The 21,787-nt window shown below is 31.9% G+C and overlaps 1 protein-coding gene across 2 annotated transcripts in view; it reads left to right on the top strand.

The window, feature by feature from the left end:
* Positions 1-21,787, top strand: part of LOC114334829 (low density lipoprotein receptor adapter protein 1) — a 46,994-nt gene that overhangs the window by 24,601 nt on the left and 606 nt on the right. For both annotated transcript variants that reach the window (XM_028284931.2, XM_028284930.2), the window contains exons 3-4: positions 4,993-5,176; positions 11,763-12,126. In XM_028284931.2, the coding sequence (XP_028140732.2) occupies positions 4,993-5,176; positions 11,763-12,126 (548 nt within the window). The remainder of the gene's footprint in view (positions 1-4,992; positions 5,177-11,762; positions 12,127-21,787) is intronic.

Genomic DNA, 21,787 nt, shown 5'->3' with positions numbered 1-21,787 from the left:
ATTTATATACTTACAGTTCTTGTAATAAATAAATTAGATGTTCTGGCGTACCCATTTCTCCAAGTGTTTGCCACATTTTATCCCATTTTACGTTCTCGAAGGCCTTAAAGTAATCAACAAAGCACACATATGTTTCTATGTGAAACTCGAGATTTTTAGATATTTTGACGAATATCAAGAATTTGTTCTCTTGTTCCTCTACTTGAGACGAATCCGCATTGTTCTTGAAGAATTTGTGGTAAGAGAATTAATCTTAGGCTGTCATTGATTATGGTTAGAAGTACTATCTCTGCTCGTGTGAGATATCATTGCTTGTTGAGATAGTCAAAATTTAATTCTATATTTAGCACCATTGCGAAGCATTTCATTGTGGATTCCTGTGGATTAATGTCCATTGGCAAATATTACAGCCATGACATCTTTTAACGTCCTAGACCTCTCTTACCTTCTGTCTTTCCAATCTATGTAGAATGTATTCGAATGTTAGAACGAATTCATTTCAACGAATTCAACGAATCATTTTTAAAATAGACGTAAAAAATAAAAGAGGCAGAGTGGCGTACTGAGCATGGTTTCGCGGGTTCCGCGGAACCAGGGCACGGGACTCGCAGGGGCCCGCGCTTACGCGCTTTTTGATTCTTTTATTTCTAATTTGATGGGAACATTCTAAACTATTACACAAGTACACACTAGGAAATTTAACTGCTAAATAAATTTTAATTTTTGTAGGTGATCTTATAAATAATAAACACGAAGAATATCTATTCATCAAAAAATTTAAAAACAAAATTTATGAAACACTACGCTTTTGTAAGGTTCCTTACTCGTTTTACCTGCTCCGAAGCCCTTGTTTCTATACTTTTAAAGACTATTATCACCGCCGGTGCTGCTTACAGTGCTAACTCAAACACTTGTATTTTTTATATGTACAATAATTATTATGAATACGTTTTAGGTAAACTACAGCCGCAGAAAGTCGGCAATTGATCAATACAAGTTTTATGCGGTCATAAAAATAATCCCAATACAATTGGCTTGATGTTCGATACTCGTGTTTATAGCACCCGAATCCTTCAGCCTGTACTTTTAGGTAGTTCTGAAGTTAAATTCTAAATATAGACAATATATAGAGGTTACTATAATAAGGATAAATATAGACACTAATTTCTTTTTAAGAAAATCTCGTCGTTTGATAAAAGATATCAACCCCACCGTTATCCAAGTTTTTTTTGATATTTTTTCATTTAACCGTTTTATCTTCCTAGAGGTTTGTATGTAATTATTTAACTTATTTATAAATTTATATATTATATCATTTGCAATTTGAGAATCTATTTTGTTGATATAAATTTCATTCCAATGTTCATTTTTTAGTTTTCCGATATTAAGGTTTTTAATTATGACTGGAGATTTTTGAGTTTCATTATTTATGAAAACGTCTGTCGTAAAGTGTTCAGTCATGTCAGTATGAAAAACGATAGGACTAATATTAACTGTTTTAATAGTCCATTGTTTTTTTTAAGTTTCTAACATTAGAAGTAAGTAAGTTACGATCAAAATGATATTGGTATCTTTTTTATGGTTGGTAAATAAGCCGTGAAAATCACCCTCTAATTAGCATTCGAAATGAAATTATTCGTTACCAGTTCACAAATTACTTTACTTATGTATTGTTTATAAGACATGTAAGATTCGTTGGTTTAAAGTGCTTATTTTTGAAAAGGCTGTAGTTAACCCGGCACCTGCCACGTGGGGTGCTACCACAGCACCCCATAACACATTTTTATCAAATATTTGGTATTTCAAGTTTGGTAACCGAGCTGTGCGTCATAGTAGCTTTCTATAATATTATATAGCATAGATATGTTAGTGTTTGAAGTGGTTATGTAGTATCATTCTGAACTTATAGCTCTAAAGTCGAATTGGGGTGTCATTATCTAGCTCTTTAAGTTTTAAATTTTTTTTGTATTTTTGATAAACAGGTCAAATTTACATTTTTTATTGAAATAACTGATTTAAATTATTAATATAGACTCTACACTCACTAAATCTTAATTTTTTTAGATATTTTACTTGACTTCATTTATTATGGCTTGGTACTTGCTAATTTGCTTATAACACCTTTTTCATTTTATTTTTTAGCTTTTATAATATATTAGTGGCTAATAAGTTAATAAAACATGTTTTTTTATATTCTTGTGTTCACATATATTCTCGACACATTATTTTATTTTTTAAACAAGTAGATCACAGAAAATTTTTAAGGGGTGCTGTGAGCACCGCCCGTGGCAGTTGGCGCCTTGCAAAGCCACGTGGCAGGTGCCGGGTTAAATAGGCTTCAATGAGTCAATCACGAGGGTATGTAAATTTTGCACAGCCATATCTTCTATAACCAATTTTTGTCTTCAGGAAAACAAAATACAAACTAAAACCAAAATATTCACAATACTAAAACGTAAATTTTTTTACCAGTTGAGATTTTTGGTATCAGCAATACTTGTTTCATATAACACGTGATGACAGATATGAACTAAAATTAATAATGCAGAGAGAGATTAAAGGAAGGAGCAGCATAGGTAGAAGAAAAAAGTCGTGGCGGAGAAATATAAGAGAATCGTTTGGATGCAGCTCAACTGAACTCTTTCGGGCTGTAGTGTCAAAAGTTAGAATAGCAATGATGATTGCCAACCTTGCCCGTCGCGAAGATGGCACGTCAAGAAGAAGTATCACCGATAATTTTTAAGTGTTTAATTAAGAATTAGTCAGATTATCCAATTCGGGACTTATCTTCAACGTATATTTTTCACCCCCCGAGAAGGGGTGTATGTCACCCCCAGGGCAAAATAGGTATCACTTTTTTTTGTTTGACATTTTAGCTACGGGTATGCCAAATTTCATCTTAATCCGAGCAGTTCTTTCACAGCGAGAACCGTGAGTAAACGGACTATAATTAACTTGAGTTTTTATATAAATATGATATATTTCATGATGATGATTTATGATTTCATATGATGATTTATATTTAATGTTTATTAAAAATTGTTCATATACAATGTGAATTTTTATTGGGAGGGCGGGCCCGCATCCCAACTGGAACCAGGGCCCGCTGGTCACTGAAAAGAGGTCATCCTAGTTAAAAAAAAAAGTATGAAAAAGCATTGCACATCGACTTAACTGCTATACAAATATTTTATTTGATGCTTTATTTTTGATTGCGAATAAAATATTTGAAAACTATAATTCACAGAGATATATGTGGAACCAAAGTTTATTACATATCTACTACAAGAATTAACTCAAACCATGACAAAATAATTTACCAGACATGAGTAGTTGTTTTTGGTCATAGATCAATGATTCGGCTGGCATATATATCACTGACAGTTACGTCATATAAAAAGATCACATAATATCCTTGTTTCTCGTTTAATTATTACATACACTCTCCGAATAATAATCATGACTTTCCGTTTTTAACTTAATTATTGTGGAATCTGAATATTTTATCTGTAATAATTCCATGCCATTTAAATAGATTATACAATTAGATGATGGTTATTAATTAGTTTAAAAAATGCTTTGACAGAGTTATAATTTTCTATAGAACCAAGCATTTTGTATAATACCTACATATTTTTATTTTTATATAAAGAGGCGTTAAATTATGGAATAAATTAATATTCTCTAAAATGGATGATTTTGGAGATTATTTCATTCATAGGAGATTCTGACCAATAAAAAGCTACAGAAATAAAAATTAAATTGATAATTTTTGATAATATCCCGTCGTCAAGTATATTACGTCAGATGCCCCTCGTTGCTAAGACAAAAAACATTCAGTGTCATTAATGACAATTAATGTTTTAAAAATTATAAAAGTGATGACTTTCAACCGTCAAATATTTATAACAACTGTGTGTTTAATTGTACTAATTTGTACTTACATAAATACATTACAATACAATTTTGGTTTTGAACAGTTTTATTCATGAAATAATCACAACAAATTGCACTCGATCTCTAAAATTATTATCGAATTTTTGCCCTCGTGATACTTTGACATAATTTCACTCCCCTTCGGGTCGTGAAATTAAGACTGTCAAAGTGTCACTCGGGAAAAATTCGATAATTTTAGAGCTCTTGTGCAATTACTACTGATAATTCTCGAAACAGGGTCGATTTTTAAATTATAATTTTTTGGCATATTATAAATTATATTATACTTGTGATGTCATCCATCTGGGCGTGATGACGTAATCGATGATTTTTTTAAATGGGAATAGAGGTCGTGTGATAGCTCATTTGAAACGTTGTTCTCTATTCAGTAATATAAACATTAACGTCATTATTTATATAGGGAGGTCAAAAAAATAATTTCTGAATTAAATTAATTGACGCCAAAAGAAGAATATATATAATTTATTTAACTCAAAATACATTTTATTGGTGTCAAAATATAGAAAAAAAAATGAATCCACAATTAAACATTGCTTTTCGTTTAAATTAAATGTTTCTATTAAATTAAATGTCAAACGGCCATTTGACATTTAATTTAAGCAAAAATCAATGTTTATTTGTGAAACAAATATTGTTTCTATTTTCTGACAGCAGTAAAATGTATTTTGAGTTAAATTATATATATTATTCTTTTTGCGTCAATTAATTTAATTCAAAAATTATTTTTTTTGCCACCCTGTATAATTAATGTTATAATAATGTATTACTGAACATACAATTGAACAACCTTTCAAATGAGCTACCACACAACCCCTATTACCATGTAAAAAAATCATCGATTACGTCATCACACCCAGATTAATGATGTCACTAGTATGATATATGTATATGCCAAAAAATTGTAATTTAAAAATAAAAATAGACCTGTTTCAGGATTTATCTCCAAAATCGCCCATTCTAGAGAACATGAATGTATTCCATACTTTTGCCCCTCAGTATATAAAGATTTTTGTTAACGATTTTTATTATTTACAGGTTGTACAACAGTCGAAAAAGTAACAGGAGATAACGTCAGTTCGGAAGCTGTTAAGACTATCATCAAAAACGCGAAAAAACTTAAAGGAAAAACATTGGCAAATGTAACTTTACATATATCCGAAAAAGGAGTCATAGTAACGGACGCAGAAGGAAACGATGTTCTCAAAATATCTATTTATAGGTAAGCCATTCTTCACTACCTGTTTATAGACAAGTTTTTATTTCCTCGCTAGTTTTCTTTCTCTCCTCAAGTTTCTGATTTTTTGGTAATTCTACCATTTTACTGGTGAACCAGAATGCTAATAGACGTGGACATACTGTGCGCGCTAGTAAATTTCAAATTATGGCACAGAACGCTTAGGTGATCGAGAACTACTTAGCTGTTTTTGTGGATATTTTACTGTAGAAGCGATTTTTGTATTGTAGATTGTACATTTCATTGTGGTCCTAGTGTCCGTCGGCAAATTATTAATTCTCATATAACTAAAAAACAGAGGCGTGCGGTCCATGGAAGCGGGGGAAGCACCGCTTCCCTATTTATACTTCGATATAAGAAAATATATTATTAATTAATATTTAATAATCAAAAAATTTTCCATAATCCAAGTATCCAAGTAATCTACATATTACCCAGGAAATAGGCATTGAAAAATATTAAAAATTAATCGCGTACGAACGAACTCAATATGCACACAATTCAACTATTCGGTCCACTCCTGACAGAAGCACGTCTCAAAATCGCCGCTTGTTATGCAGTTGTCCCGTTTAAAAATTGGTCAGAGTACCGCACCCACTAATCGCGCGAATTTTGGTACCCTGGAAGCGATCATCCTATCGCCTTCCGAAAGTGAGATGCTCCGACTGTTACTACTGCTAAGGGGTGCTTAGGTATTACATACATTCGCTTAAAGAATATTTCGATTTAAATTTTTTGCAGAGATTTTTCCTTTCACTGATCTTTAATTTGACATTTTACAGAAGTCAAATGGTGTATAAGACCAATTGATAACTTTATTAATACGATAATTAAAAAAACGAGAGCAGTTTAAAAATATTTGGGATAAAACTGAAAATATGGGGTTTGAACATGAAAGAATGTCGGAGACAGAGAAAACAGAGGAAACAGAGAGACCTTTTGATAATATTCTACAACAAATGAATTCTAGCTTTCAAAATTTTAACGATTTAAAATTTGTAGAATTACATATAATCTTAATATTTCTAATTATAATTCATCAAAATTTCCCACAGAGGAATTTATTTCATTCGATTAAATAATGGAAATTTTTTGATATCCCAGCTTTGAATTCTCAGTTAAGTTTCGTTTATGAAACAACTGACATTAGTGATAAAGAAATACCCAGAAATCTGGGATTTCTCTATAACTACTGGTTTAAACAAGTCACTGTGTGAAGTGGTCAAGTTGTGTGAATTAGTACTAACTATCCCAGCCATAAGTGCATCAGTTGAACGAAGTTTTTCAGTATTAAGATGCATTAAAAGTTTCAAATTAAGAGTTTAAAAGAAATTCAACAACCGAAGACAGACTTTGAAAGTTAGCCCTATTATCCATTGAAAAAGACTGCATTCAACAATTATCAGAAGTTGATAGGAGAATAGACCTCGAGTATAAATAAGTATCATATTATTTGTCATATTATTGAAAGTTGTTTGTTGTGGAAAATGCCTCGGAATATAAATTTTTTTTTAATAGAATTCTTCTTTAGGAAACCAAGCCCGGCGCGAGGACTCAAGGCCCGATCTAGCAATACCGATCAATGATAGGTCACTAGTCACTAGAAATAGCGGGAATAGAGTGCCTCACGCATTGATCGGGGTAGGATTTAGTGTGTGAGTCCTTGTACCCAGTACCCAGGACGTCTCACCTAAAGCACTTTGCTGATAGAGAGCCCCTGCGCATCAGAGTTTTATCAGGTGGGAAGTGGCTCGACCCTCGACCCTTAAGAAAATATTTTTATATCCTTATTGAATCGCTTCCCCTTTCGAAAAAGTCACCGCACGCCACTGCTAAAAAAAGAATGTGTGTGTACTTTGTACGCACGTAAGAAGTTATACTTCTATTATATGATTTCAACGAAATTAATATACTTTAAACAGTTTATTTATATTTTATTTAAATATTAAACTAATTTTAATACTTACTACTTTTCAAATTTTTTTATTAAAACAGTGCCAAAAATTAAAAAAATAAAAGAATAAAACACACACAAACACATTGAAAAATGCCAGAAATGATTTCTAAACAATAATTGTCGGAAACAATTTTAACTAAATACGTATTTTCTGAAAAAAATTATATAATAAATATACTTACAATCATAAAATGTATAAAAAAAAACAAAAAAATAAAAGTTTCTACTGGGGTTCGAACCTGCTTATGTTTGCGCAGTTAGTATTGGAATTCATTCATCTTACAGTTCTACCCACGGAGACACCTGCATCATGTGGGAAGATCGACGAACTAAACAGTTTAAACTTTTAATAGTTCTGAATTTAACCAAAATATTTTGATTTTTGTAGAATATTGAAATATAAAATACAACAAAACATAGAGTAAGAAAACAATATATTAGGTGGAATATTGACAGAAATTTTGATGGTAATCAAATTATGTAAATCAAAGCATTACATGCTATTTTGATAGGTTCATTTTAAATTTTCCAAATAAGTAGGTACCTATGTAATTTTTATTAGGATACTGAAACATTTACAAGTATTACGTACCTGTCGCTTTTAAAAACTATTTAAAAAGTCACTACAATTATAAACTTGCTTTTTTCTCTGCCATCACAACAATAAAAACTAATATACGCAACATGTGTTGATCCATAATCTTCAACAATTATTGAAAGATGATTTTAACACCCAATACTATCCCCTATAACGTTTGAGCGACTAAATATACTGTTATATATAACGATAATTGGCTAATATACTGTCGATGTGCGCATGCGCCAGGGAATGTAAAAATTTACCCTCGTGCCTAAAGAAGTATAACTTCAAAAATAAAGTACAGTCCATCCCAAACCCTTCTTTCAGTGCACCATAGTTTGTCGAATTTTCTCTATCGTGATTAATATACCTAGTACTCAGAAAATTATGTATTCGTGGACGGATAGTTGCCTACTTTCACAATGTCAAGGGGTAAATTACAATTGTAATTCTAGGTTAGTATATTTCGACATTTTATCGTCGACATACTGAAAGAAGTCCTACCCACTGTAAATAGGATCCACAAGAGATTTGTTGAAGATTTGATTATAAAGGAGGCAAGGACAGCATGCGTTTGGAAATTAGGCATCTCGGATTTTGTTGGAAAAACAGAAAATAATCGAAAAATATGTATGCAAAACATGATAGAAGGTATATAGATACAATTGCAGGGTTTTAGGAACAAACAGTGGGCTTAAAAAACCCGTCTCCAACTTCCACGTTTAATCATTGTGGATGCAGAGATGCAGACTGAGGGCAAGAGAGGGGTAGGTCGCAAACAAATGTCGTGGCTGCGAAATATAAAGAACTGGACAGGTATAACTAATACTGGCGAACTTTTGCATGCCGCAAAAGACATACGTCTGACGTCTGAACGTAAGATAATTCGCCAATGCACTGTAGGTGCACGTCTCACATCTTATAATCTTATGTGAGATGGAAATCCCAAACAAAATAGGGCGATTACGTAAGGTGATCACTAAAAAAATATGTTGGAACACGAATTGTATATTTCATTTTTAATTATATTGTAAATAATATAATAAAAATTATCGGAGGAGTTCTTTGAAATACACCGGTAGGTACAAAATTCCGCCACTAAACATTTTTGATTAAGTTTGACAGCTTTATTATTTGTATTCTGATTCTCAAGATTCTTGTATCAGTTTGTAGGTACATGTATTGATATGATTTGTTATTATTTCGGTAACAAAAACATTTTGTTTAGATGGCATTATACAGGGCTGAATGGAAGCGTTATATGTTCTTCTAACTTTAAAAAATTCTGTGGAAAAATTGAAGAGCTGATTTTGTTTCATAGTCATAGTCCTTTTAGACCAGTAAGGATCTGTGAAAAAACGTCTATTTTTGGATGTGAAAGGTGGCATTCGGATTTTTGCAGATAAAGTTAGGTGACACCTTCAGTAATAATAATTGACTTATGCTACTTCTCAAATATGCCCGGAACATTAATAAAATAATTAAAATATTTAAAAATTTCGAAAAACGTCGATTTTTTTCTGCTTTCTTTGCTTATAACTTTAAAACGATTCGTTTTGGAACAAAGTCGTACAGAAATAAAATAAAGATAATTGAATTTTGTATGATATACGACTGGTCAAAAATGTCTTAACGTATTACCTTTTCTGCAATATAGCAATAAATACACAATAAGGGGACAAAATACGCCTATTGTTATTCAATGTTTTTAACCACTTTGGTGGCACTTAGAACCTTAGTAATTCGCTTAGGAAATTTTTTGTAACATACTTGAACCGTGTACCAAATTTCATTAAAATCGACCTAATAGATTTTGCATAATAAATTTGAAATCTAAATGTTTTTAAAAAAGTTCAAATTTTTTAAAATCTTTCTGAACAAAAAGTAGACCATTTAGAAGTTGTCTAATTTTTTACATATAAAGAGGTACTCTACCTATCTAATACACTTTACAGAATTAAAATCGGATTATTTAAGGGGCCTCAGCAATGTTTTAAACTTATAAACAATTTTTAGGCTTATAAACAAATAGCTTTGTTTAATATAAAAAAATTAATTTTTAGCAATGCAAATAATTAAAACCGGTATAATTTGACTTAAACTTTAAAATGCTGTCAGCAGAATTGTTATTTTATTTTTTAATCAAGTTATTCGCGTTCAAAAATTGCAATTTTTCGAATTTTTGAAAGTTCCACTGCGTTTATCTCGAAAACTATGCATCCTACGAAAAAACTTCTAGGAACATTTTTTGCTTAGAATTACCCAAGAAATACAAAAAATTTTGTTTTGCGAAAAATCGATGTTATGTAATTTCTCAAGTTTTTTGTTTATAACAATCTTATCGACATCCGGATCAACTGTTAACCAAAAAAATCGTGTTCTACGGGTCAAAAAATACATAAAAATCTTGGGTAAGTCCATCTAAATAAAGGAGCCCGTAGCACCCCCTCCTGGCCACAGGACTAATTTGTTTATAAGCCAAAAAATTGTTTATAACTTTAAAACATTGCTGAGGCTGCTTAAATAATACGATTTCAATTCTGTTAAGTGCATTAGATAGGTGGATTGCTTCTTTATATGTAAAAAAATTGACAAATCTTTGTATGTTCTAGTTTTTGTTGTGCAAGATTTTAAAAAAAGTTTAGATTGCAAAATTATTATTCAAAATCTAGTAAGTCAATTTTAATGAAATTTGATGTACGGTTTTAGCACATTACAAAAATTTTCTAAGCGAATTAGGAAGGTTCCAAGTGTAACCTAAGTGATGGAAAATCATTGAATAAGTACAGGCTTATTTTGCCCCCTTATTTTATATTTATTGCTATTTTGCAGCAAGGGTGATAAATTAAGACATTTTTAACCAATCGCATCTGATAGAAAATTTAATTATATTTGTTTTATTCCTATACGACTTTGTTCCAAAATGAATCGTTTTAAAGTTATAAGCAAAAAAAGTAGAAAAAAAACGAAATTTTTTGAAATTTTTAAATATTTTATTATTTTAATTAATGTTCCGGGCATATCTGAGAAGGAGCATAAATCAATTATTATTAACGAAGTTATCACCTAACTTTATCCACAAAAATCTGAATGCCACCTCTCACATCCACCTAAAAACAGATCCTTACTGGTCTATTTCGCATTATCCCGGAGGCATCACTCATCACTGAATATCTCTTTTCTTGTCAAAGCTGCACAATTTTTTGTGCAGCTATATCGGGCTATTCCCCAGGCAAGGATAACACATCTTATTTATTTGATGCCAAACAGATTGAGAGCAGTCGTCGCTGCGAGAGGTGGACATACCTGCTATTGAATTGCTTTGTTTTGTTGTTAATTTTGTTTTGTGTTGTTAATTTTAGTGCGTTTGATATTTTTAATTAAATAAACCTTCAAAGCAGTGTTTATATTTACAGCTTTTACAAGAAAAGAGATATTCGAATAATTAAAAAAAATAAATCTTAGGGATACCCCCAAGATAATACAAAAGGACTATGAAACAAAACCAGCCCTTCAATTTTTCCACAGAATTTTTTAAAGTTAGGAGAAAATACAAAGCTTCCATTCACCCCCGTATAATGCCATCTAAGCAAAAAAATTTTGTTACTGGAATAATAACAAACGGATACATGTACCTACCTACAAACTGATGCAAGAATCTTGAAAATCGAAGTACAAATAATAAAGTTATAAATTATTGTCAAACTTAATCAAAAATTTTGAATGACGAAATTTTGTGCCGGTGCCGTGAGTGTATTTTCCGTAGAAGAATAGAAAAAAATGGTAGACACAGTGAACATTGTTAAATATCCATTAAAAATGTACAAATTTTGTAATTTAAATGCAACTCGTTATAATAATGATCATGTAAACAACATTTGAAACGAAATCAGTCAATATTTTTAAGAACCGTGGCAACCCTGTAATTTTAGCGCCAAATCAATTCTGCATCCGCCCTCCGGTTTCCGCTCAGTTTACGTCTATTGCTATGCTGGTCGTAGTGTACTTATAATAAACCAGTCTTAATTTTGCAGCATATCCAACTGTTCCACTGACTCATCCCACCGACAACTATTTTCGTTCATATCATCAGACACAAACCAAGTAAACACTTGCCACGCTTTCCTTTGTCCCAAGCGAAAAGTGGCCCAAAATGTGACGTTAGCCGTTGCCAGTGCCTTCAGCGCAGCCTACCTCGATTGGAGCCAACATACGATGTCTAGCGAGGGAATGAAAAATACCGTTCAGTCGAAAGAAAACGAGAAAAACAATCTAAATCAAATCAATAAGTCTGAAGTTATAATAGAAGAAAAGCTTATCGATTTTGATAGTGAGCCTACGACGGAGGATGATCTGTTTACTCTTGAAAGTCAATTGCTTTTCAACAAAAATGACTGGGTAAGTTCTCTTATAGTATTTTACCGCTAGCATTTTAAAATCATTCGTTTATATTTGCGATAGTTCTTACACCTTGAGTGTCCCATTAGCCAAGCTCTTGCAGGTGCTAGAAGACAAGAAAATTCCATCAATTTACATTAATGTTGTGAGAGAGTATAGCATTGTATGGTTGTGAGACATGGACGCTGAAAACCACAGTGCTAAATAAATTAGAAGCATTCGAATTTTGATGCTATCGACAAATCCTAAAGATATCGTCGGTTTCGCACATTTCCAATGAAGATGTTCTCCAAATGATGAATTCAGAACCTCTGCTCATAAACATCATAAAGAGGAGAAAAACAGAATACTTCGGCTATATAATTAAAGTACCAAAATACCATTTACTTCGCCTTATAATACAAGGAAAAGTGGAGGGAAAGAGATGGATTGGTCGAAAGAAACTTTCATGGTTGCGTAATATTAGACAACGGTGTGGTTCTACGCTAAATAGAAGAATTATTTCGCGCAGCAGCCGATAGAGCAGTGGCAGCCGGTCAGGGTCGGCAGGGTCGGCAGTGCCGACCCACACATTTATAGATATAGATTTTTTAAATATTTGTATCTGTGAAATAAAAAAAATCTATCAGCTAATACAGACTAAATTTTATTCATGGTTTTTAAAAGAATTTGATCAATCCGAGCGTTAAGTGATCCCTGCGCATAACAGACTTCTCAAAAAATGAATGATCCGAGCCATTTATCTGACTTTTCGGCTAGCCGTCCCTAACATCCGTAGCTTGACAATTTACACGTAAAACTCAACGACATAACAATTCGATGAGCAAGCGAACATTACTTCCCTCCGTGGGCAATAGCAGATACGGCATGGCAGCTTAAGCGCCAAGTACGGCACATTTCGGTCTGCCGGTCGGTGTTTCATTTGGAAGCATGCATCGGTAGAAATTGTCAAAAATAATCACGCCGTTTTACGTCGTTTAATTGATATTGTAATTTTTTTAAGTTGTCAGGAATTATCATTTAGTGGACATGATGGATCGAAGCATTTGTTAAAAATCAAAGTAATTATAGAGAATTAATAAAATTGTTTTAGAAATACCTATTTACTTTCTGATTCGAAGTGTATTCGTAATACAGAATGAACTAATACATATAATCAAATAGTTAAATTTTGAATAACGTTGTTGAATCTGAGATTTAGAAAACCATTTGCTTTTCACTGAAAGTAGATGAAACTTCTGATTATCATGTCATTCACAATTATCAATTATTTTGTTCGATACGCGTTACGTGGTAATATTTATGAGAGGTTTTTAGGTTTTAGAGATGTGAGTAAAAGCAATAAGGCAGAATATATTTTTGGTGTTTTAAAGAACAGATTCAAATTTTTTGATACCAAAAATAAATTGGTAGGGCAATCTGGGGCAATCTTATGACGGCGTTGCTGTGATGAGTGGTGAATTGAATAGTCTCCAGGCAAAAGTTAAAACTATTGCATCACAAGCTTTATTTACTCACTATTATGCGCATATAATGAATTTAGTTTTACATGATACGTGTAAAAAAATAAAGAATATCGTCTTTTCTTGCCAGTTTAGCTCACCTAAACGGATTACTGCTTTAGAACAAATTTGTTTCGAAAAAAAAGCGAACAGTTTGTCAGACGCGATGAAATTTTAAATCTCGGTTAGTTTTATCTAAGCAGATTATCTCTTATAGTTTCAGTATCTGTAGCAGATTTTCGTGAACAGCTTTTGGAAGTTTTTGATTTTATTATCGAAGGCGATGATTTTGAAAGTGGCGATACCTCGATCCGTGAAGCAATCGGTTTGAGAACTTTATTAAATACTAATGACTCTTTCAATACTTTTTTAAATATTTTTAAGACAGAGTTTGCCCAAGATATTCCTTGTTGTTCAAAATCAGTCAACTGACATTATTTATTCTAAAAATAGAATACGAAAGCTGGTGCAAAATCTCAGAGATTTTCGTAATGATAGTAGTTTCCAATATATACGCAGTGACGTTTTGGATTCGCTTGATATTTCCGAACCACCCCAAAAAAAGACAACGACATGATACATATCTCGAAAAATGAGTAAGTATATCTTGAAATTTTGGATACCTACTATTATATGCAAATAGATACTCGTTTTTCGAATTTTGAAGATTTGCAAATTTTTGACCTCTTTGACGATTTAAAATTTAAAAGTTACGTTCGCCAAAGAATTTCCAAGATATTTATTATTACAAGTTAGGTAGGTACTTAAAAATTATGCTGGTCCAAATATTTTCAGAAAGTGGGATAAGTTGCACAATATGTATGTATAATTCTATGTAGTAAGTACTGCAATTCATTACAACAAACTGTTTATAGTCCAGGGTAATAAGCTTTTTTCCATGACACTCGAGCAGCCAGGGTACTGAAGCGTTTTTTCGAAAGGTAATATCTATAAGAGCAAATTGTAACTATTTCCTGCGTAGGATCTGGCGGCCATTTTTATTTATAAACAATTAAGTGTCAAAAAATCGCATTTTTCCCTATTTTTTTAAATCAATGGAAAACAGTGAAACTTATGGTTTTTTTAGTACAAATATCTTTGAGATTATGGAAAAAGCTTTAAAACGACGTATTACAAAGTTTGATATACTCATTTATTGTTAATATAATTGCGAAATCGGAATATGCATATAATCGGAATTGCAAAAAAAAATTCATTTCGCAATATCTATTGTAAAAATTAGTATACGGCTTTGAAATTTTTGTCATATAAGGGTTCTTTGGTGCTTAATATGTGATAAAAATTTCATAGCGATTCATTCAATTGTTTAAATTTTATTCAAATTGTTTATCCCAGAGGGCATTTTTTTTACAATAACATAAGTCAGAAAAAAATGACGTTAGAACCATTCCACAGGTGTCAAATGAAAGAGCATGAGCTATATTTTCAACTTGGTTTAAAAAAAGCGAATAAAAAATGAATTTATTAGTAATAAATAATTATGCAAAAGTATCGTAAATCTTTCCTTATAAACTTTTTGAATAACTTTTTCCAAAAAATTTAACTTTTTTACCCTGTTTTAAGTGCACAACTACCAAGTAATGTTATTTATATCATAATTGATAAAAAATTGTAATAAATATATATATATATATATATATATATATATATATATATATATATATATATATATATATAATTTCTTATATAACAAAATAAAAAGTTTATAAGGAAAGATTTACGATACTTTTGCACAATTATTTATTACTAATAAGTGCATTTTTTATTCACTTTTTTTAAACCAAGATGAAAATATAGTTCATGCTCTTCCATTTGACACCTGTGAAATGGTTCTATCGTCTTTTTTTCCTGACTTATGATAGTGCAAAAAAAATGCTCACTGATATAAACAATTCGAATAAAATTTGAACAATTGAGTGAATCGCTTTGAAATTTTTATCACATATTAACCACCAAAGAACCCTCATTTGACAAAAATTTCAAATCTGTACACTAATTTTTACAGCAGTTATTACGAAAATAATTTTTTTGCAATTCCGACCTTTTTTCGCAATTATATTAACAATAAATGAGTGCATCAAACTTTGTAATATGTCATTTTAAAGCTTTTTCCATAAGCTCAAAGATATTTGTAATAAAAAAATCATAAGTTTCACTGTTTTCCATTGATTTAAAAAAAAAGGGAAAAATGCCATTTTTTGACAGTTAATTGTTTATAAATAAAAAAGGCCGCCAGATCCTACGCAGGAAATAGTTACAATTTGTTCTTATAGGTATTACTTGTCGAAAAAACGCTTCAGTACCCTGGCTGCTCGAGTGTCACGAACAGGGTATATTTTTGTCTTATTACCCTGGCCTATTATCAATTTTCTTATTACCACCAATTTCTGCCTAAAAAAAAAACGGGATTTACCTTGTCTCAAAAGAATCAACACGTATTGTCGAAACACCATGAAACAAGAGAGAATGTCAAGTACATCAAATAAAAAAAAAGCAAAAAACAACAAAATCTCCTATGATGAATTAAGCCTTTTAGTTTGATGGTATACCTATATGAGGAGACAAAAAAACCTTGCTGACCCTGTCTCCAAGGCCACGAGCCGCCACTGCGATAGAGAAAGGTTCCAGGAACTTGTAAACATGATGGCGGCCAACGTCTGAATACGGACACGGCACCTAAAGAAGAAGTGAGAGAGATGTACGACGATATGACGAGTTCAATAAAGATTGGACAAAAAGTTTGGATAAAAAAAAGATAAAGGTGACCAAAGGACTTCGCCTAAACTGTTGCATTGCTCCTACGCTCTTCAAAATTTATTTGGAGGGGGTTTTGGATATGTGGATAAAAAATGTGAACCTATGGGTGTTAGAATTAAAAATCATAATATACTATACAGCTTGCATTTGAGGATAACCAGAAGATCAAGATCACTACCTACATGTTGCGAAAAATACATGAAGAATATTCTAAGTAGGGTTTATCAATTAATCCATCAAAAACAGAGTATGTACCCACATAACAATGATGTTCGCATCATGTTCTAAGCATATCCTACCAACATTCGTCGAAGTATATCCTTTTTAGTATATGCGAAGTACAAGCATAGCATGTACCATAAAAAACATTCTAAATTTCATGTTCTTTGCATGTGCTTCAAAGAATATTCTTGCACCGAATATACTGAGCACATTCGTGTACGTAGTATATCTCGGAATGTTCGTAAAAGTTTATTCTTAGAATATACCTTAATCGAATATTCTTAGTATATACGTAAGTATATGCAAAAGTATATGCTTAAGCTTAAAACATACTTGTATATACTTTTAAAATATCTTAAAAAGAATATACTGTATGTACTTATATGAAGAAGAATAATGTTAGCCTATAGATTATCAACTTCGCGTTAAGAATAATTAATAAAATTTAGGTATTTTGGTAGGTACTACTGAACTATCTAATTCATTTTTTAAACCGTTTTAATTGTATGGTAAAAAAGTTTAAAACTTAATTCTATTGGAAGAAAAATGAGAAATTCTCGTTTCGTTTTCAATTGAAATGAATATAATACCATTTGGATTTGAGTTTATACCATAAGTATTTTTAACTATAATTTTCGGGAATCCGGAAACGGCTATTCATTGTCATTCTGACCCCTTGCATTGCATATTTTATACCTGCACAAGGGAAGGGGGTAGGTAACAAAAGGGCAAAATATGAAAAGAAAATAGTTTCCAGAGTACAGTTAGGCATTTATGTTTACGCTGTTAGGACGAAGCGAAGACGAAGTATTTCTAGCTACAAGGACTAAAACATTTTTAAGAACATAAAAAGCAGCTTGAAAATAATAAATTCATATTGGTACTTCAATATTTCCTAAATACCTAGTAAGTAAAAGTATGTATAATGTATATAGATACCTATAAATTTTAGTAATTTACATACATATTATATATATTTGGCTATTATATAATATAAGCAGCATTTTTATTTTGATGTGCACATAATAACTAAATATATTACTTATATTTTATATATAGGCTACTTACCCATATAATATTTATTATACATAGGTACCTATATAACAACTAAAGTTTATATATTTTATACTTACTTTTTACGTAATATTGTAGAATGTAATAACTACATTCTCATATGCAATTAGAATATATAAATAATATTAGTAGAACCTAGTATGAGATTGGGTGATGTTGAAAACATACTTCTGAGAAATACAGCACATACTTGGAATATTCTTCCCATATACTAAAAAATATGTGCGATAGTACATTCTAAGTATATAACTAAAAGGTATATAGCACTTCCTTGGAATATTCTTCCCATATACTAAAATATGTGCGATAGTACATTCTAAGTATATAAATAGAAGGTTTATAGCACCTCCTTAGAATCTTCTAAAAAGTATGTTCTTGGTATATACTGAAAAGAAGTCCGGTAGTACATTCTAAGTATATACATAGAACGTTTAAGTACTGTAATGTAGTATATACTCAGTATACGCTCTGCACATTCGCAATGGTAATTACGCATATTCTAAATATATACTTTTTCTGAAAAGTATGAATCTATACTAAGAAAATGAAATTGTTATGTGGGTAGTAGTGGGAGCTGAAGGAAGGCACTTAGAACTAAGAGACACAAATCGAAAATACTGTCAGTTATAAATATCTCGGTAAAAGCATTACAAACGATGGTCGGAATACAAAAGAAGTAGCTACTAGAAGAATTGGTCAAGGTAATACGTCAACTGAATAGTATACTCTGGAATGACCACATTAATCGAAACACGAGAATTAGAATATACAAAAGTATCATCATCATCAGCCGTTTGGAGCCCACTGCTGGACATAGGCCTCCCGTAAATCATTACATTGCATCCTATCTGAGCACCCTGAATCCAGTTGTGCTGGATACGCTTGATGTCGTCCGACCACCTTGTCGAAGGACGTCCTCGATTCCGATAAACATCGTGTCTAAGTCTCCATTCTAGAAATTTCTTTGTCCATCTTCAGTGCTGAAATTCTTTGAACTGCATCCATCACACCAGGTTTTCTCCTAACTATTGTATTTGAAACTCTATCTCTGAGGGATATATTCAGCATTGACCTTTCCATCGCTCTCTGTGCCACTTGTATTTTATTGATTACTTCTCTGGTAAGGATCAATGTTTCTGCTTCATACGTAGAACTGGGAGTACACATTGATCAAAGACCTTCTTCTTGAAGCACATAGGGGTATCTGATTTAGACTTCTCTCAGTTTTCCGTAAGCCGCTCACGCCAGTTCTATTCTCCTGTTCAGATCTGTTGTTTGAATATATCTTCCTAATTTAATCTCTTGCCCCAGATATTTATAGCTATACACCTGTTCAATTTGCATGCCATTAGTTGAGATGTTTTTCGCCAATACAAGGTTGGCCATGTATTGTGTTTTGGAAAAATTAATTTTAAGTCCAACTCGTGTACAAGAGCTCTGAAGGTCTTGAAGAAGCTGGCATGCATGATTTACCCGGTCTGCAATAAGGACTGCCTATGTCGTCTACAAATCTCAAGTTGTTCAGAAACTCTCCATTTATATTGACTCCAATATTTTCCCAATTATTGCTTCTCATAGCACTCTGTAACAAAGTGGTGAATAGTTTAGGAGAGATGGTGTCTCCTTGCCTAATACCCCTCTCCAAGGGAAATGTATCTCACTGCAGCTGTTGCAGCCAAAGTATCATAGAAAGTATTTATTTCTGCAAATGGTTCAAAGCTTTGGGTAATAAATAACAAAGACGCCTCATCCAAACTAAAATCAATGGAAATTAATTATTGGCGTAGATGTTACCAAGTCTCCAGAAGGAATAGAGTAAGAAATACTGAAATCAGAGAGCGTATGGGCATAAACATTGACATCCTGGAAACTAAAGAATGCAAAAGGCTGAAATTGTATGGCCATCGAAAGGATGGATGATCAAAGACTTCCAAAGAGAATGTTGCAGTGAATCCCCACTAACCGAGAAGGCCAAGAAGATCGTGGAGACCTCATGTAAATGGTGCAATGGAAGGTAGGGGTCTACAAGCAGATGACTGGAACAATCGCAAGCCTTGGAAAAACGGTGACAGTTATTGGCGGTGTGCAAGTACTTGGAGGGGATATAAGAAACGACCGTGCGTAAATATCGGAGAAATCTTAAAACTTTCTGGAAGAATTCATAGTGTTAATTGGAATTGTCAAATTGACGTATATTTCATACCTAATGTCATTAAAGAAGAAAAATTATATGTTGCTCCACAATATTGATATGATATGCAAATATTATATAAAATTAAGAGGAAACAGTAGCGATCAACAGGTAGCAAAAACGCGTTCCAAGATTGCGGCTGTAATTTTGAATATTTTTTCGAGATATTTGGCACACGTATTCGTAATATAATAAAGAATGGCGGTACAGAGCCCAATTTGAAAAATATATTAATATGTGGAAAATGACACAAAATCTAGGCATCGGATAAAAAAGTTTATTTGAAGAAAGTGTATTTTTTTGTTCTTCTTAATGGCGGTACAGGCTCGTTTTTTAATATTGTATTTAATTACAGAGTAATTTCCACATATTAATATATTTTTCAAATTGGGCTCTGTACCACCATTCTTTATTACATTACGAATACGTGTGCCAAATATCTCGAAAAAATATTCAAAATTACAGCAGCAATCTTGGAACGCGTTTTCGCTACCTGTTGATCGCTACTGTTTCACCTTAAATTTAATTAATTGTATTTTGCTTGCAGTACTGCATCAATACATAATTAATTTTATTTACTACATACCATTGTTTACTTTTTAATAACATAACCTCAGTCTTAGTTTTTCTTCTTATAACTTTTTTGGGCTGTGGCCTTGACAATTATCCAGCAACCAGGACTAACGTAATTGGCCTAACAATTAAAAGTGCGAATAAATTTGCTGAGCGTAGAAACCAGGTGTCGCTTTTCCGAACTTGCACGGTCCCAATAATAAACTTGTCATATAATATGATAACTCCATTATACTTCCGATATTGGTAATATAGAGCATGCTAATAAATAGGTATAGGTATACATACTTATATTTGAGATGCAGTAGATTCAAAACGGGTTTGGCAAAGCATGATCATGATTATTGTAGATAATATTCTCAGAGCATTTGAATATTAATACGCATCGGATCGTTAGATGTTAAACTCTTTGGAAATGTGGAAAACTTCGTAATTCTGACATAAAGTATATTTGCGTTAAACAAATTATGGAAAAATTAATCTATAACTCACAATTGTTCTAATGCTTTAAGACAAACAGTGTTAATGCAGTAATTAATATTGTAATTGTTTAACATTTTAAAACAATAGCGTATTTCCTCGATTTCTTTCTCAAATGATGGTATAAACCCAAATTTTTACGTTACATGCCACTTTATTTGCTTATTAATTACATTTTTAAATTACTTAAAAAACAAATTCAGTATTTTCTAAAAACGCATCATTAAATTACACCAGCTCGTTAGGTTTTATGATGTAATTAAAAATATTTTATATCTCGAACTATTATCGAAATAATTTAGTAAAATCCTTTATAAAAGGTACCTATATGTATATTTATTATAAATCTCTTAAAGGGCTATATCACAGAACGTTTTGCGATCTAAAAAGATCATCATTGCTGTTAACAGGTTTATAACATGCTGAGCCACCAAAATATGCGGGACAAACCATTTAAAGGTTGTACAAATTATGAAAGATTTACATTATTATGTTAAATTAAAGGTGATGGTTACAATTGTCCTAGATAGTCTCCTAGGTTGCTCAGTCTGAGAATATATATACATGATGAGCACGCTAATAACCGGCAAAATAACGCAATAGATGGAAAACAAGCTGTGAAAGAAAAAGAGATGAAACTGGTAGAGGTGTAAAATTATCGATAGGAACCTATAAATTTACATTACATTACAGTTTCCCACCTTAAGACGTCTGTGATAGGAGAATTTTATAAAATTCTTTCAGAATTGTACATTTAAAGGGTTTCTACCCACCTATTTTGGTGGTTCGGTATGTTATTAACCTGTTAACAGCACTGAGGATGATGTTTTTAGATCGAAAG

The sequence above is a fragment of the Diabrotica virgifera genome, chromosome 5 (genome assembly GCF_917563875.1).
Source record: "Diabrotica virgifera virgifera chromosome 5, PGI_DIABVI_V3a".
Taxonomy (NCBI): domain Eukaryota; kingdom Metazoa; phylum Arthropoda; class Insecta; order Coleoptera; family Chrysomelidae; genus Diabrotica; species Diabrotica virgifera.
This window is presented reverse-complemented; position numbering and strand designations above follow the sequence as displayed.